This window comes from Panthera onca, chromosome C1 (genome assembly GCF_046562875.1).
Source record: "Panthera onca isolate mPanOnc1 chromosome C1, mPanOnc1 haplotype 2, whole genome shotgun sequence".
Taxonomy (NCBI): domain Eukaryota; kingdom Metazoa; phylum Chordata; class Mammalia; order Carnivora; family Felidae; genus Panthera; species Panthera onca.
This window is the reverse complement of record NC_138346.1, coordinates 23,304,437-23,321,731: the sequence shown is the minus strand read 5'-3', so window position 1 is coordinate 23,321,731 and position 17,295 is coordinate 23,304,437. Positions and strand designations below refer to the sequence as shown.

At 33.9% G+C, this 17,295-nt stretch overlaps 1 protein-coding gene across 2 annotated transcripts in view; it reads left to right on the top strand.

The window, feature by feature from the left end:
- SPAG16 (sperm associated antigen 16) overlaps positions 1-17,295 on the top strand; it is a 1,016,466-nt gene that overhangs the window by 531,281 nt on the left and 467,890 nt on the right. For both annotated transcript variants that reach the window (XM_078450902.2, XM_078450901.2), the window contains one exon: positions 4,699-4,884. In XM_078450902.2, coding sequence (XP_078307028.2) covers positions 4,699-4,884 — 186 coding nt within the window. The remainder of the gene's footprint in view (positions 1-4,698; positions 4,885-17,295) is intronic.

Below are 17,295 nucleotides of genomic sequence, written 5' to 3'. Positions count from 1 at the left end.
TCCCTATGTACTAAGTATGAAGCTAGGCATTAGAGATATAGGAGTGAATTTTAAAAAAAATTTCCTCCTTTCATAGCTGCTACATCCCACTGGCAGAGAGAGAGAGACTATAAATAAGTGACGTATAGTTTAATGAATGGTAGTAAGTGCTATAAAGAGTAACAGCAAGAGACAAAAAGTTAGGGTGATACAGTATTTTAACTGGCATTGTCAGAGAATCTCTCCACGGTAAGGTGAAGTTGAAGAAAAGGTCTTCAACTTAAGCCAACTTCCCATGGCTCATGGAGAGCCATGGGAATATCCATGGGAGATGACATCTTAGTGTCAAAGGAAAGGTGTACAGATACCCTGAGGGGAACATGCTTGGTGTGTTTGAGAAGCACAGAGAGATGATGGATTAAGTTGTCTAGGACAGTGTCTGAAGCATGTGAGTAACTGTGAAATGAATAAATGAATCTCCTGTGTCTTCTAGAACATTGGGTCAAAAGAAAGAAAGGAAAATAAAGTGTCAAATGTAAAGGTTTTTAGATAGCTGAAAAAGATTAGATTTAATATTCTCAAAACAACTTTTTCCAGTCAGAGTCATAAGGTATGCATAGAGACACAATTTTTAAAAGAATGAGAACTATATTTTAGTACCTATGGATATATATCAAAATATTATAATTATCCTGGTTATGTTTTTCAAGAATATTCTATTGTAATGTGCCATAGGCATGTGTGTATGCATGCATGCATATAATTGACAACTAGAGAATACTCAGAAGTATGTTGGATACAATAAGAAAATTAAATAATAAAATAATCCCAAAGATATTAATTGATACTTAAAAGTTTAAAGGCATTCCTGGGCATCTCTATCTTATTTCCAGGATGACAGCATTATTCATCATCTCCACATAAAGTTTCATAAACTAACCTACCAATTTCTATACTTCTGCATCTGCAACCTAAACAATAACATAAATACAAAGGATAAAACAAAATAAAAAGAGGGGCGCCTGGGTGGCTCAGTAGGTTGAGTGTCCGACTTCAGCTCAGGTCATGATCTCACAGTCTGTGAGTTCAAGCCCCGTATCAGGCTCTGTACTGACAGCTCAGAACCTGGAGCCTGCTTCAGATTCTGTGTCTCCCTCTCTCTCTGCCCCTCCCCTGCTCATGCTCTGTCTCTCTCTGTCTCAAAAATAAATAAAAACATTTATTTTTTTAAAAAAACAAAATAAAAAGAATTAGTAACATGCTAGTAGTTTTATAATTCTATATTTTTCTGTCCTCTGTACCAAGATGTCTTTTCTACATAAACTTGTTCGTATACACAACCCTGAATTATGTAGGCTATTCCATTCTATTAACACAGATCTATGTGCAATGGAAATCTCTCTTTCCTTAATATGTACATCATTCATGCATGCCAATATTTCCTTAATATGCACATCATTCATGCATGCCAATATAAATAGTATGTCTTATAAATACTGTATACCAGGCACGAAAGAGTCCACTTGCCAGCATCTTGCCATTCCTGTGTAAAAGTTGAAAGACTAAGCTGAAAAGCCAATTGAAGTTTCTGAAGCAAGTGACAAAGGTGTATCTGGAGCTCTAAGCAATACACCCAACCCAGTAAGGGCAGTGGTTTTACAGCCAGGCAGGGAAGGCTTGGTCTTTCCTGAACACTCAATGTCGCCTCTATGCTTTTGCTAGAGTCCATAATATCTGCACATAATGCTGTCTTCTGAATTCGCTTTATTTATGATTCTTTGCTGATTCTAGATTTCTACACAAAAGAAGGGTGTATCATATAGGAACAAAGGGAACAACACTTGGACATGGGAGCTGTTTACTTCAAAAAAGACCATTCTCTGTGTGCACTGGCATTCTCTTTACTCTGTCACAGTGGCCTCACTCACCAACTAAATGCAGCCAGCAGCTCTGTATCAAAGGCTAAGGGTTTAGAATAACTTTGATAAGAACATTCTCAGCCCTTTTTGTTTCAACTTTTACTTATAAGTTTGTGGGACTCTCACAAACTGGGCACATTAAATGTAAGTCAAATGTATCTTAATGTTTTCCAAGTAATCTAGATCCTAAATTTAGAGGTTTTCTTGTAATAATCATTTTATGAGCTCAGTGAAACCAAAATTTTTATCTTTTACCTATACAAACTATGAGAAAATATTTCAATATAATTTGGTTATGTGTTATTCTGCTACATAAAATAATGCATACATATTCTATAGTGAGAATATTGTGACTGATAGTCCTTTTACAAATTCAAATAGTCCTCTTGAGCAGATAGACACAGGTATCTGAGACTATGGAGTAAAGGCAGTAATTGGATTCCATTCCACTATTTATGGAAATATGGGTAACGAATTCCACATAAAAACTTAACTGGAGATCACAAGACAATCTTTAAAAACAATATCAGGTTTGAATATTACCCAGAATTGAAAATGTGCTATTGTAAGAATTCTCTTATTTGATTTTCAAAACAACATTTTAAGTTATATCGAGCAAGACTTATCATCCATATTTTAAAAATATATTTTGTTTATTTTTGAGAGAAAGAGAGACAGAGTGCAAGTGGGGGAGGGGCAGAGAGAGCGAGAGAGACACAGAATCTGAAGCAGGCTCCAGGCTCTGAGCTGTCAACACAGAGCCCACACGGGTCTCAAACTCGTGAATTTGGAGCCTAAATATCAGATGATGGCACTTATAAAGGTGATTACAACTGCTTCATTCCAGTTGTAATTATTACTATTGTGATTTTTGTTTCTTTTGTCACATAGTTTAAAGCAAGAGAGAAGAATGTAAAACTTATCTGAGTTTTCAGTCACAGGCAGAAATACTTTATAGTAATTGTTATCCTAGAGCAAGACTTATGTCCAAAATAGTATGCTAGCCCATCAGAAGGACAGATTTGAAAAAGAGGCATGGTTAAATTATTTTTTATGTTATTTTTATTTGGATATTTTTAAGTAAGTTCTAAGCCCAGTGTGAGGCTTGAACTCACGACCCCAAGATCAAGAGTTGCATATTCTCTAGGCTGAGCCAGCCAGGCACCCCTTCTTGTATATTTTTAAACAAATGTATTTTTCAGTCTTTAATATTAAAAAGCAAAATTTTGAATCCTAAATCTATGTACAAATGAACAACAGCTGCAAAGAAAAAGTTTAATTTTTTTTTATGTTTATTTATTTTGAAGGAGAGCGAGACAGAGTGCTATCAGGGAAGGGGCAGAGAGAGAGAGAGAGAGAGAGAGGGAAACACAGAACCCAAAGAAGGCTCCATGCTCCGAGCTGTCAGCACAGAGCCCGATGTAGGGCTCAAACCCACAAACTGTGAGATTGTGCCTGAGCCAAAGTCGGACACTCAACCAACTGAGCTACCCAGGCACCCAAGAAAAAGACAGTTTTAAATATCTGTCCATTAGTGAAGGACTACCTGTCATAGAGTAATTTTTTTTTTAATTCTGCTAATCAGAATAATAGATATCTTTTTATAACTTTAATAAGAACTTCTTCACTCTGTACCTACCTTTCCTTCCCCACCTTTAAATTCTCCCCACTCCCTCTCCAGTGGTTGTTTCCTCCCTGCACTTAAAAATGTATTTCTCTCAGCATAAAAAAATAAGAGCAAGTGAGCAAATACTCATCTTGATCTTGCCATTCCGTCTCTTGGAAATCCTGAGTACCTTTTCTTATTCTCTTATAGCACAGACTCATTCATTCACTCATATATTTATTCATTTTGGAAGCATTTTCTGGGTACTTCAATTGGTCAGTTCTAGTGCTTGATGCCATAGAGAGAGGAAACGGTTCTCAATCAAAATCACAGGACAAGAGTACAGATAAGCAATTCATTATATTCAGGGGAAGAAAAGCTACCAAGAAAACACATAGAGCATTCAATGCAGATGGATGTGAAGGAAATGATGGAATTGAAATTTTCTTGCAACTGATATTTTACCAAAAAATCATAGATGTTTCTGCTTATATCATTGACATCCGCTCATTTCTTAAACTAGCATTTGTGTCTACCGCTTTAAAGTCACTGCTTTTTCAAACGTCTACTAATGACCTAAATGGAAAATCCAATGGTTCATCCTTAACCACTTATTTCAAAATTTTTCATCTCTCAAGATGTAGCTCAAAATCTCATCATTCCTGATTGACTTCCTTTAGCATCCAAATTGTATTCTTGGAACATTTAGTTAATCTAAACATAAGCAATGCTGACTTACTGTTTTGTATTGTGTTTTTGAAATTATTTTAGCCTATGTCTAAAAATTTCATCATTCTGAGGTTACATTATCCATAGAACCTAACACATAGCCTGAAACCTAATACACTGAATACACTAAAAACAAACAAACAAAAAACAAACACACACATACACACAAAACTTATTTCATGAATTAATCTAGAAGAATATAGAAGAATTAATCTATAGAGTATAGAACAACAGTTTTTCTCATCACCCTGCATTACTAAAAAATACTAGTATCAAATTATGTGGACTCAAATAAGATAAAAAAAAATTCAAGCATTTAGTATGCCATTTTAATGCTTTTAAGCAGAAATAACTCAAACACACAAACACACACACACACACATTACTCATAGCATATAACCATTCATAAAAATTAATTATGAGTTGACTTTTTAACAAATTACTTCTTTATCTTCTTGCAAATAGTGGCAACAAGTTGGCTACTTCAAGTGGTGACACTACAGTTAAATTATGGGACCTGTCTAAAGGCAATTGCATTTTGACCTTTGAAGGACACAACCATGCAGTATGGTCCTGCACATGGCACTCCTGTGGTGATTTTGTGGCTTCTTCCTCATTGGATACAACTAGTAAAATCTGGGATGTTAATAGGTAAGAAGTACTTTAAACATTATTAACCCTCTACATTGGTAAATATACATGGATAATGCTCTTCTCTCAATGCTACCACCAGGAAACATTAAAAAAAAAAAAAAAAAAAAACCTTGTTGGTGAAATTATAGAAAGTTACTTAAATAATCTCTGTGAAATCCATTTCTAACTCTATTAATCATTGTTGATATAACGAGTCCTTTATAAATGTAAGTATAAAGATCAAGCCAATGTAATAAGATTAGAATTGTTTCATTGGAAGGTCATTTGTTTTAGGCAGAAGAGAAACACTTATTTTAAAGAGTTAGAATTTTAGTTCTCCCTTCACAAGATTGCTTTATTATCAAACCAGCAATTTAATAGACATAAATATGACAGAGATAATTACTTGCTTTATGCTTAATTTTGACATATTTTCCCAAATTAAATGCTTCTTGTCAATTCACAAATTGCAAAAACTAATGTGATTTGATGTATAAAAAGTCCTATACAATCCTGTATGGATATAGAAGTTTAATATTTTTATGTAAATTCAAGATAGACAAATCTATTATGTTTATGGTGTCAAATACCTATCATCCCTGCATTTATGTCTGATTATTATATACTATTAGGTATAAAAATAGGATCCAAAGAGCTACTATCAAATATCCTGGCTGCTTCAGCTACCTAAGGAATTATAAACTATCAATCAGACTTCTGATCACTTTAATTATTGAAACAGTGCCCAGATTCCAAATAGAAGTGATAATGACTCCTAGAAATTTTCATAAACAATTGTCACTGAGCCATTGTACTTTATTTTGTAAGAGAAAAATTAACTCACTGTAGAGGTAGACACTATTAATTCAGGGTTATGGGTAAAACAGTTATTTTGAATAAACTCTCTCCATCCTTTCTTGAATTACAGGTAACATATTTAGAAGAGAGGGCAAATAAGGTGCTTGCAAAAAGTCAACAGGTTTTCTGGGAGGATTTGTTGAAAGGATATGCTCTTTCCTATGCGTATGCTGACTGTCCTCTAAGGCCATGTGCCATTAATTATGCTGTTTTTTCTCAGCACCAAACTCATGCTTCCATATCTGTTTTTTGTGATGCTGCACCTGGAACTTTGCAGATTACATTTTTGCTTTGCTAGTAGACTCTGTTAGGCTTGGCAATAGGAAGTGCAAGGTTGAGGGGGTAAAAGGGAACTTTCTGCTCCCTGTCTCCTTCCTTTGGGCTTCTTAGGGACTTGCAGTTCTAGTCTGCATCACCCTAGCAACACCTCACCTCAGCAACACCACTTTGTTCTTATCACAGCAGCTAAATCCAGTTGGCAGTTTTTCCAGTGCTTGAAGAAACAGCTGCATCATGCTGTCATCAAAAACATTAGCTCCTGCAGACAGGCACCCCCTTCTCAGAGGTCTGTGTTCCCAGTTCACCATGGCCCCTTTTCTGAGCTGAGGAACACTGCTCTTTTTCCGTTTATTTACCCTGTTAACAACTTTATACATAGTTAACAATCTTATATATTAAATTCTTACTGTTAAAATGGTAAGTATAAGTTTTGTCTCCTGACTGACAAATATAGGACATTAATGAATAAATAACATAACCCACCTGAGATATAAAGATTCAGCTAAATAATGTTTGGCATACTCTGCATGAGAAAACATGGCTCCTAATAATATAATTTGGACCTATTTCTATATAAAATAGTGACAATTTAAGATATGTTTTAATTCTCAAATAGGCACAATTTGCTTATCTGGAATAATCATATGTAATTCTTAATCTTACTATGTTTCTATATTATGCATATTTAATAAATATATAATAGTATACTGGAATCAAAAAATAATTGAGGCATGATTGACATAGAAAAAGCTATACATATTTAATGTATACAACTTGATGAGTCTGGTGATAAGTATACACCCATGAAGAAGTATATACAATCATCAATACCTGACATAAACATATTCATCACCTCCAAAAGCTTTTTCCTGTCTTCTTTTATTATTATTATTATTATTATTATTATTATTACTGATTTTGTTATTATTATTATTAATATTTGTAGTAGTCATAAGAGTTCTTAATATAAAACCTAGCCTCTTAGAACAATTTTAAATATGCAATACAGTGTTTTTAATTATAGGTACTATGTTATATGGTAGATTATAAGTCTAATTCATTTTCTATAACTAAAATTTTAACACTAGTGTCTAATTTTAATCTTCATCACCTTTGGCTTAGATGAGAATTCTAATAGATGATTGTGGTATATTCTAAAATATAATATTTTTCTAATGTTTTAATTATTCAGAGTGTTTTTATTTTTTTGTTAATTTACTTTTAACCTGAAATTCAAATTAATTAATTAATTAATTTATTTATTTATTTATTTATTTTCAAGTCAGCTAACATACAGTGTAGTCTTGGCTTCAGGAATAGCTTCCCTTTATCAGATATGTCATTTGCAAATACCTTCTCCCATTCTGTCAGTTGCCTTTTAATTTTAGATAGTTTTCTTTGCTGTGCAGAAGCTTTTTATCTTGATGAGGTCCCAATAGTTCATTTTTGCTTTTATTTCCTTAGCCTTTGGAGACATGTCAAATAAGAAGTTGCTGTGGCTGAGGTCAAAGAGGTTGCTGCTTGTTTTCTTCTATAGGATTTTAATGGTTTTGTCTCACACTTAGGTCTTTCATCCATTTTGAATTTATTTTTGTGTGCAATGTAAGAAAGTGGTCCAGTTTCATTCTTCTGCATGTTGCTGTCCAGTTCTTCCAGCATCATTTGCTAGAGAGAATATCTTTTTCCATTGGATATTCTTTCCTGCTTTGTCAAAGATTAGTTGACCATATATTTGTGGGTCCATTTCTGGGTTCTCTATTCTGTTCCATTCGTCTATGTGTCTGTTTTTGTGCCAGTACTATATTGTCTTGATGATTGCAGCTTTGTACTAGAGGCTAAAGTCTGGGATTGTGATGCCTCCTGCTTTGGTTTCCTTTTTCAACATTACTTTGGCTATTTGGGGCCTTTTGTGGTTCCATACAAATTTTATGATTGTTTGTTCTAGCTCTGTGATGAATGCTGGTGCTATTTTGATTGGGATTACAATGAATGTGTAGATTGCTTTGGGTAGTATTGACATTTTAACAATATTTATTCTTCCAATCCATGAGCATGGAATGTTTTTCCATTTCTTTGTGTCTTCTTCAATTTCTTTCATAAACTTTCTATAGTTTTCAGCATACAGATTTTTTACATCTTTGGTTAGGTTTATTTCTAGGTACTTTATGGTTTTTGATGCTATTGTAAATGGAATCGATCCCTGATATCTCTTTCTGTTGCTTCATTATAGGTGTATAGAAATAAGACCAATTTGTTTACATTGATTTTGTATCCTGTGACTTTGCTGAATTCCTTTATCAGCTCTGGCTGCTTTTTGGTGGAGTCTTTTCGGGTTTCCATGCAGAGTATCATGTCATCTGCTAAGAATGAAACTTACTTCTTCTTTGCCAATTTGGGTGCCTTTTATTTCATTTTGTTGTGATTGGTGAGGCTAGGACTTCCAACGTTATGTTAAACAACAGTGGTTAGAGTGGACATCCCCATCATGTTCCTGATCTCCGGGGGAAAGCTCTGAGTTTTTCTCCATTAAGGATATAAGCTGTGGGCCTTTCATATATGGCTTTTGTGATGTTAAGGTATGTTCCTTCTATCCTGACTTTCTTGGGCGTTTGTATTAAGAAAGGATGCTGTATTTTGTCAAATGCTTTTTCTGCATGTATTGACAGGATCGTATGGTTCTTATCCTTTCTTCTATTAATGTGATTTATCATGTTGATTGATTTGCAAAGATTGAACCAGCCCTGCATCCAGGAATGAATCCCACTTGATCATAGTGAATAATTCTTTTAATGTACTGTTGAATTAGATTTGCTAGTATCTTGTTGAGAATTTTTGCATCCATATTAATTGGTGATATTGACCTGTAGTTCTCCTTTTTAGTGGGGTCTTTGTCTGCTTTGGAAATCAAGGTAATGTTGGCTTCATAGAATGAGTCTGGAATCTTTTCTTCCATTTCTATTTTTTGGAACACTTTGAGAAGAATAGGTATTGACTGTCCTTTAAATGTCTGGTAGAATTCCCCTGGGAAGCTATGTGACTCTTATTTGTTGGGAGATTTTTGATAACTGATTCAATTTCTTTGCTGGTTATGGGTCTGTTCAAATTTTCTATTTCTTCCCGTTTGAGTTTTGGTAGTGTGTGAGTGTCTGGGAATTTGTCCATTTCTTCCAGATTGTCCGGCTTGTTGACATATGATTTTTAATAGTATTCTCGAATAATTGTTTGTATTTTTGTATTGATGTTGTTTGTGATATCTCCTCCTTCCTTCATGATTTTATCTATTGGGTTCTCTCTCTTTTAATTTTGAGAAGTCTGGTTAGACTGTTTATTCTTTGAAAACAACTCTTAGATTCATTGATCTGTTATTCTGTTTTTTGGGATTCTATATTGTTTATTTCTGCTTTAATCTTTATTATTTCTCTTCTTCTGCTGGCTTTGGGCTTTCTTTGCTGCTGCTCTTCAAGCTCCGTTAGGTATAAGGTTAGGTTGTGTATTTGGGACCTTTCTTGTGATGTATTTTCCTCTTAGGACTGCTTTTGCTGCATCCCAAAGGGTTTGGACTGTTGTGTTTTCATTTTCATTTGTTTCCATATATTTTTTTAATTTCTTCTTTAATTTCCTGGTTGACCCATTCATTCTTTTGTAGGATGTTCTTTAATCTCCAGGTATTGATCATTCAGAGTGTTTTTAAAAACTATAATTAAAAAACTGATTCCCAATAGATTCAACCCTACTTAGAATGACTTCAAACATTCTGATGATGACTTTTCTCCATGATCCTGATATCCAAATACTGTCTTCCAGTGATGCCTAGTAGACACTGATATAACAGATCAAAATTGCTCCAAATTGATGCCAATTTTTTTTTATATTTTAAATTTCCCATCAATGTCAAGAACTTACTTGCATCATGAAAGACAAAAATTATATACCAATTTTAAAGCTGAGGTAGTGGAAATATAATGGCAAATAAGGGAGACATTGATTATTTCTATAGTGGCTATTGATATATCTTTGAATCATAATCAAAACCCTTGGTTGTAATTTAAAATTTCTTATGGATCAATACTTTGTAGATGTATCTAAAACCAATATCTTGCTTTAAAATTTCATAGGTTATTGGGACTGGCTTAGTGATTTAAAGGGAAAAGTTATTTGTCTTGGTAAGATGCTGGTGGAAGCTGGGTCCTATACTCTTATCCTGATGCCATATGGTTTTTAATAAAAATTATACTTATAATTATTTATGTATAAATTAATATTAATTTATACATAAATTATTTAATGATAATAAAATTATTATTTATTATAATTTATTTAATAAAAAATCTATTTATAGACTCTACTTATCAGAGAAGGAAGAGTTTAAAATATATTCTTCTCTTTTACAACTTGATTTTATCTTTGAGCTCTTGGGATTAGTCTTGAGAATCCTTTAGTTGATGTCAGGTCCCTAGCCTTGCAACTGCTCCTCAGTTGGACATTACTTGCCAAAAACATCTAATTAGCTCCTTATCAAAAAGTTGAATAACTGGGAACCATAATTAACATAAAAAATCACAAATTAAGAGCCAATTTTACTAAGTGCTAATAAGAATCTCTGAACAGTATCTGTGGCACTCTTATTCTGGATGTGTCGACACTCTACAAAGTTTCTATGAATAATAGAAATAATACTTATTTCTATGAAATAAGTATTTCAATGATCTTTGGGATGATCGCTTATATAAAGTAGAAATTTATATATGTTTCAATTATTGAGTACTGATTTCTACCTTAATTTTCAAATAAATTTGTTAGAAATCAATCTTAATGTACATGTGCACACTTACACACACACAGACACACACACCATTGTATCCTAAGTAGGGAGTGCTTGACACATGACAGTTTGGTTGCATGAATGATAAAGAAAAAGTCAACATATACATAAGGAGAAAATGCCCTCCCCACTTCCATCTACATTCAAACTAAAATTTGTTCAGTCTTAAACAAAAAATTTGTCGTCTTATCCTACACGAATCTTTAAAGTGATTAAAATGTGATAAGAAAATAAAAAAAGATATCAGTCAACTATAAAAAATATCTTGTGTTTTTTAAAGTGTATAAGTATTCAATATTATCAATATATTATCAATATCGTCAGTATGTCAATGTATTATCAATTATCAATATATTATCAATAATATCAATATAATATTATCAATAAATATTTATAAAATAACTGAAGTGTTAGGCTGTGTTATAGACATTAGAAAAATTTAAGACTCCTTTACTGCATTCAATGAAATTACAAGTAATTTTAAAGCAATCAGAGAATATGCAATGCATGTGAAGTTTATAATATCAGGTAGGGTATTCCGGGTGACTCTTCGTTGCTTTTCTTCAATGGTAGGTATTTGGCTGAGTGGCTCTTCCAGACTTTCACTCTGATATTTGGAAGGCAGGTCATATTCCTGCTTAGTGTATAGCTTGAAGGGAAGGGGCTGGAAACCACCAAAATGTTATTGAGTATAGCTGTCCCCACTGCTGTAACAAGATATTATACTGGCAAGAATTGAGTGATTTAAAACAAGGACAAAAGGACACAGAGGCACTTGTAAAACTCAGCAGCATCTGAACCCCAAACAGTGAGATATAAATCTGTTGACCTTGTATCCAGAAGCATTGTTTCAGATACCCTCAAGATTTGGTTGAGTAAGAAAAATAAAGCAGGTTTAAGAACTATGTTTAGAAAAGTAATTTGTGATTACTGCTACATTACATTGACCGGAAGCAAATATGTTGGAAACCTTGGGAGTTTTTGAGAGAATTTGATTGACAAGAAAACCATGAGTTTATCTTCAATAAACCCTGACTCTTCAAAACTATAAAACAGTCCTCAAGGTCCCAAACTTGCATCAAAAGGAAGTTCACTTCTAGTGTTTTAAAGAGCATGGTGAAGGCCCAGACCACAGCACCCACTTTAGATGTGGTCATAAAGGGTAATGGACAAGAAATATAACCTTCTATGAACAAAACAAGAGGCCACAGAGAACCATGGGCACAGAAGCTCCTCTTAGGAAAAGAGACATGATTCAGTCAAAGAATTTTCCTCAGTGCCATGGCAAAGTTCCTCATAATACCTGCCCAGGATTCTATTACTATTTAGACAAGCAACTCTTGTGTGTTCCCCCTTTTTCTACTTTCCATATTGCAGTTTGTGTTACAGTTATTCTGTCCTTCCTTCATTATTGGACATTGTTTGTGATAATGGTAAAGGTAGAAAACTTGTCTTTTATTTGGTTGGCCACCGGAATGTGAGATGCCTCTGACCCTAGTGGAACTGACTGTGCATCATGCAGAGATCATGCATTGTGAGGTACATGCAGTAAATGAGTAGAACTTTGTGTTGTCTTCTTTGATAGGCAGGGTGGGAGGTCAGTGAGACCATGTGGAAGGAAAGATGGTGTAGATATTTGGTGGGCAAAAGTCCACATGTGGCAGAGATGTCTAGCTATTAACCAGAAGCCACTCTCTCCTTCTTCCATATTATTAGTTGTGTGCCTGGCTGACTATCTAATTTTTTTCCAGCCTCCTTTTAGTTAAGAATGGTTATGTTACTAAGTTCTCTATAACAGAGAATTAGTTGAAGTGGTGTGTGCCATTTCTATGTTCTTTTCCCCTTGTAAGATGGGATATCCATGACAAGGACAAGAGTAATCTTCAAAGTCAATTATTGCAAATGACAGAGCAGTCATTAGTCTGCTTGAAGTAAACCACCCCATTCTCTACCTCCAGTTGGCCTGCAGTGTGCTCTGGACTCTTAAACAATAAGAAAATAAATTTTTCTGGGGCGCCTGGGTGGCGCAGTCGGTTAAGCGTCCGACTTCAGCCAGGTCACGATCTCGCGGTCCGTGAGTTCGAGCCCCGCGTCAGGCTCTGGGCTGATGGCTCGGAGCCTGGAGCCTGCTTCTGATTCTGTGTCTCCCTCTCTCTGACCCTCCCCCGTTCATGCTCTGTCTCTCTCTGTCCCAAAAATAAATAAAAAAAAAAAAAAAAAAGAAAATAAATTTTTCTTTTGTTTGAGACATTATATTTCCAGTCTATTTGTTATAGCACTTTAGCCTGTCCAGTCTAATATTAGGTACCCTATGAATACTTTTCCAGCGATATGTTTTCCCCTCATGACATAGTAATACGGCAACTAAGACAAGCCTTGTGCTATCCTCAGTATTATTTGGATGGGGTAGTAATAGAAAGTCAATATTAGTAATAAATGTCTGTTCAACTCTCTCTACTTTTTCTCCCCTTGTCCCTTCTATTTTCCATCCTTAATTCTGTTGTAATACTGTTGGAGCCTATAAAATCCTACATGCCAATAGCAATACCTGTAAGACAAATAATTGGTTTGCGTGGAAATTTAATGCCTATAAAAATAGTAAATTATAGGAAAATATTCAACAATTATGTATTAGTGTCTCCATTTGTGGAAAACTGATTCAGTAATAATTATTTCATTTAAACAATAAAAGATACTGAGAATCTCAATTTTATAGTAGCATTGACTATATTTACTGCCAAGTACTGGTTTTGCTGATTGCAGTAAATCTGATAGAATATAAATATTACTTTTCATGTAGTTGACCTTACAGGTTTGTTTTTTTCAAAATTCATTTTGAAAAAAATTTGCATTGAGCACTCTCTTATGTTCATTGTTCTAGACACCAAGCTATAGCAGTGAACAAAACAGACTAAAACTATCTTCATGTAGATGGCATTCTATTGAAAGGCAGAAAATAAGTCAAATAAAAAAATAAATATAGTATTTAAAAGTCTTAAGTGTGGGGGTGCCTGTTTGGTTAAGTTGGTTGAGTGTCCAACTCTTGATTTTGACTCAGGTCATGATCCCAGGGTTGTGGGATCAAGGCCCATGTTGGGCTCTGTTCTGAGTTGGAGCCTCCTTAGGATTCTCTCTCTCCTTCCCTCTGCCCCTCCCCACCTCTCTCTCCCTCTCCCTCTCTCTCCAAAAAAATAAAAATAATGATAAAGAATAAAAGTATTAAATTTGATAGAGAAAAAATAAACTATGAAAGTTGGAAGGGAATGATAGGCATTGGAAAGAATTATAATTTAAACAGGATGCTCAGGGAAATTCACACAATAAAGTTGATATTTGGGTAATCTGAAGTGGGTAAGGCAGCAAGCCAAGATGTCCAGGAGAATATTTCAAGATCTTCTTAGTAGTAAACTCCCATCTGGTGGTAGTAGGACTCATGTGACAAAGGAACAGGAAGGGGGCCAATGTGACTGGAGTGGAGTGAGCAGATGAGTGAATGGCAGAAGTAAGGCAGTTAGTTATATGGGGATGCACATATTACACAGGATATTGTAGCTTATTTGAGTGACTTGACCTTTATTCTCAATGGGATAGGAAGGCACTGGGGGATTTGGAACAAAAGAGTCACGTATTCCAATTTACACTTTAATAGGATGACTCTGGTTACTGTGTTGAGATTGGACTGTGGCAGGGGAGGGGGGCTGAACAAAGGTAAGGCAAGAAGACCACCTGGGAAGGTATTGCAACAATCTAAGCCAAAAACAGTAAAGGTTTGCATCATAATGGGAATAGTGAGGATAATAAGAGTTTTTGTATTCTGGATAGATTTGGAAAATCAAGCCAACAGCAATTGGCTGAGGTATTGTGTGTTGTAAGAGAAAGAGAAACAAACCACCCTCTTAAATTTTGGGATACCTGAAAATCAAAAGGTTCATTCTCTTTATGCTGGGGCACTAATGTGAACTTTATAAAATGCTTTTCCAATCAGATTGATCAATAGGCATTCCAGAAAAGGCTGTACAATGAGGAATGTCTTCTCATTTTTCATCTAACAGGTGATTTCAGTTGAAGAAACTGAATGTTCCTTCCTGCCCACTAGCACTGCTTCCTTCTTGATTTAATAATTCATTTCCAATCATAACCCTTGGGCTGGATAAGATGAGAGAAACAGAAGGCTATGGGTGAAGGGAACAACTAAAATTAAGAAAAAGGAAATGTAAAATATTAAGGTTCTCTTGTAGTGAGTAATCTTTTAATAATACATACTATTAATTTCTTTTGGACAAATAATGCACCAATGTAGACTCTAAAATGGGAAACATTTAATTTTTATTATAAAATTAGTAATAATAAGATAGCACCAAATAAATTATAAACAATGGAGTTAAAATGGGGTTTAGTGTTTATAATGAACAATGTTCCATTAATATATTTTATGGTCTTTATGATTCATTTGCAAATTTGGATATATTAGAGATGAAGGACATATTGTACAATATTAATATTTTTAAAACATAATGTAAGAAGTGTTAAGAGTCAAGGGCATGGATTATTGGCACATTAATAACTGTCTGGTATTATAAAGACATCCCAGTTTGCCATGTATTACTTGAAAAGGCACCCAAGGTATATATTAACAGACTGCTAAAGCAATCCTTGAAGCATAATTATGTTACACTAAAAGGAATGGTAACATAAATTGACCTCTTGTGATCAATTTATTATCCTGTTCCATGGATAATAAATCAATTATTACAAGTTCTTGAATTTTTGTTTATATTTAAATGAACAGTTTCCCCTTGAAATATAGACTTTAAATTATACCTAAGTATTATTGAACATAAATGTATAGATAAGCATAAAAGATGAAAAAATTAAAATAGCATGTTTTTTCACTATCCTCTTTGCCCCAAACATTTCAAAATTAATAAACATTATTTTATGAAGAAAAATATGTTAAAGCTAAAGTTCAAATTTTATTTAGCAAATTATAGAAGGATTAAAAAATCATGAAGCTCTCACAACTAATATGGCTTTGTGTATACCTGGGAAGAATGCATCAAGTAACACTGTCCACGGCAATAAATTTGATGCGATTGTACTTTCACATAACTATACCTGGATTGACCAATCAAAGCAAGAAATTTAACATATTTAAAAAGAATGCAACACCCTTTTTTCACTCCAACAAAAAAGATCTGGTCACTAGATGAGTCTTAGTCCTCTTCAGTGCTAATGACTAAAAAGGTTTAGCATATTTCTTCATCAATATATATTAAAATAAAATGATCTATAGCCATAGTACACATGATGTAAAAAAATGGAATCACATGTATTTTTATATTTAAGATTTGATCATATATACATGTTTGTGTGTCTACTCACATGTTGTCATATGTCCATATTTTAGTATTAATGCAGTTAATTTAAATATTTAGCTCAAAATTAGTTTCAGAGTTACATAAATAATTGACTATCTTAAATACTTTAAATATCCAATCAAAATGATATTTACTAATGCTTTATCAATGTCTACAAAACCAACTTGTTTGAAAACCATTTATTTGAGACAGCAAAAACTAAGTATTATCATGTCCCTGAAACATTGTTTTGGAATTGCTGAAATTGTTTTCATTTAAACTAAACTCTAAGATTTGATTCAGTTGTTATTGAAATGAACTGAATGCCCAACTGCATCAAATCAAAATAAAAGAACTAAACTAGATGATATAAAAATAGCAAGCAATAAAAATTTAGGTGGAATTAATCTACTTTCTTATATAAAACCATACTATTAGATAGGAAATACTGCCTAATAATGGTTAATTTGTTTTCTTAAATAAAACACTAGGGAATACAATTTTCATAGAAATTTTAAATAATCTAATGTGTGTCCTGCATAGAAAACAGACCAGACCATCTTCAGTCAAAGAACATGGAATAATTATCCCCTAGTCTGGCCTTTGGTCACCTCACAGTCTAGAATGGGTTCTGCACGAAGCAATACCTCTAGCAGTATTTAACTTTGTAGAAAAGTCAGCCCTTTTCATTTGGCCAACAACTTTATAAATCATTTACTAGATGTGACCACAGAATTACTAAAAATTGCTTTCTTACTTAGAAATTATTCACTCATTTTTTTTCAGTATTTACCAACTATGTACCAAGTCATATCCCTGGAACTGGGGACATAGCATAAACTGGATGAACAAAGCCACAGTCCCAGTGGAGATTACATTATAGAAGGTGTCACTGATTATCCACACCTTATAAATTATTAGACGAGCTCTCTACTTGGCCATTGATCTAAAGATTAATTCCTTAGCTCTAGAGATGCACAACGACCAAAACTGAGAGTGACTGGCTTTCTGAGGTGTTGTGAGTGTTTTGAGTGTGTCCTACTTCTCTCTTTAGTGGAAAGAACTATAGCCTTAGGAGTAATATTCACCAATGAGTTGGACATTTAAAATGGT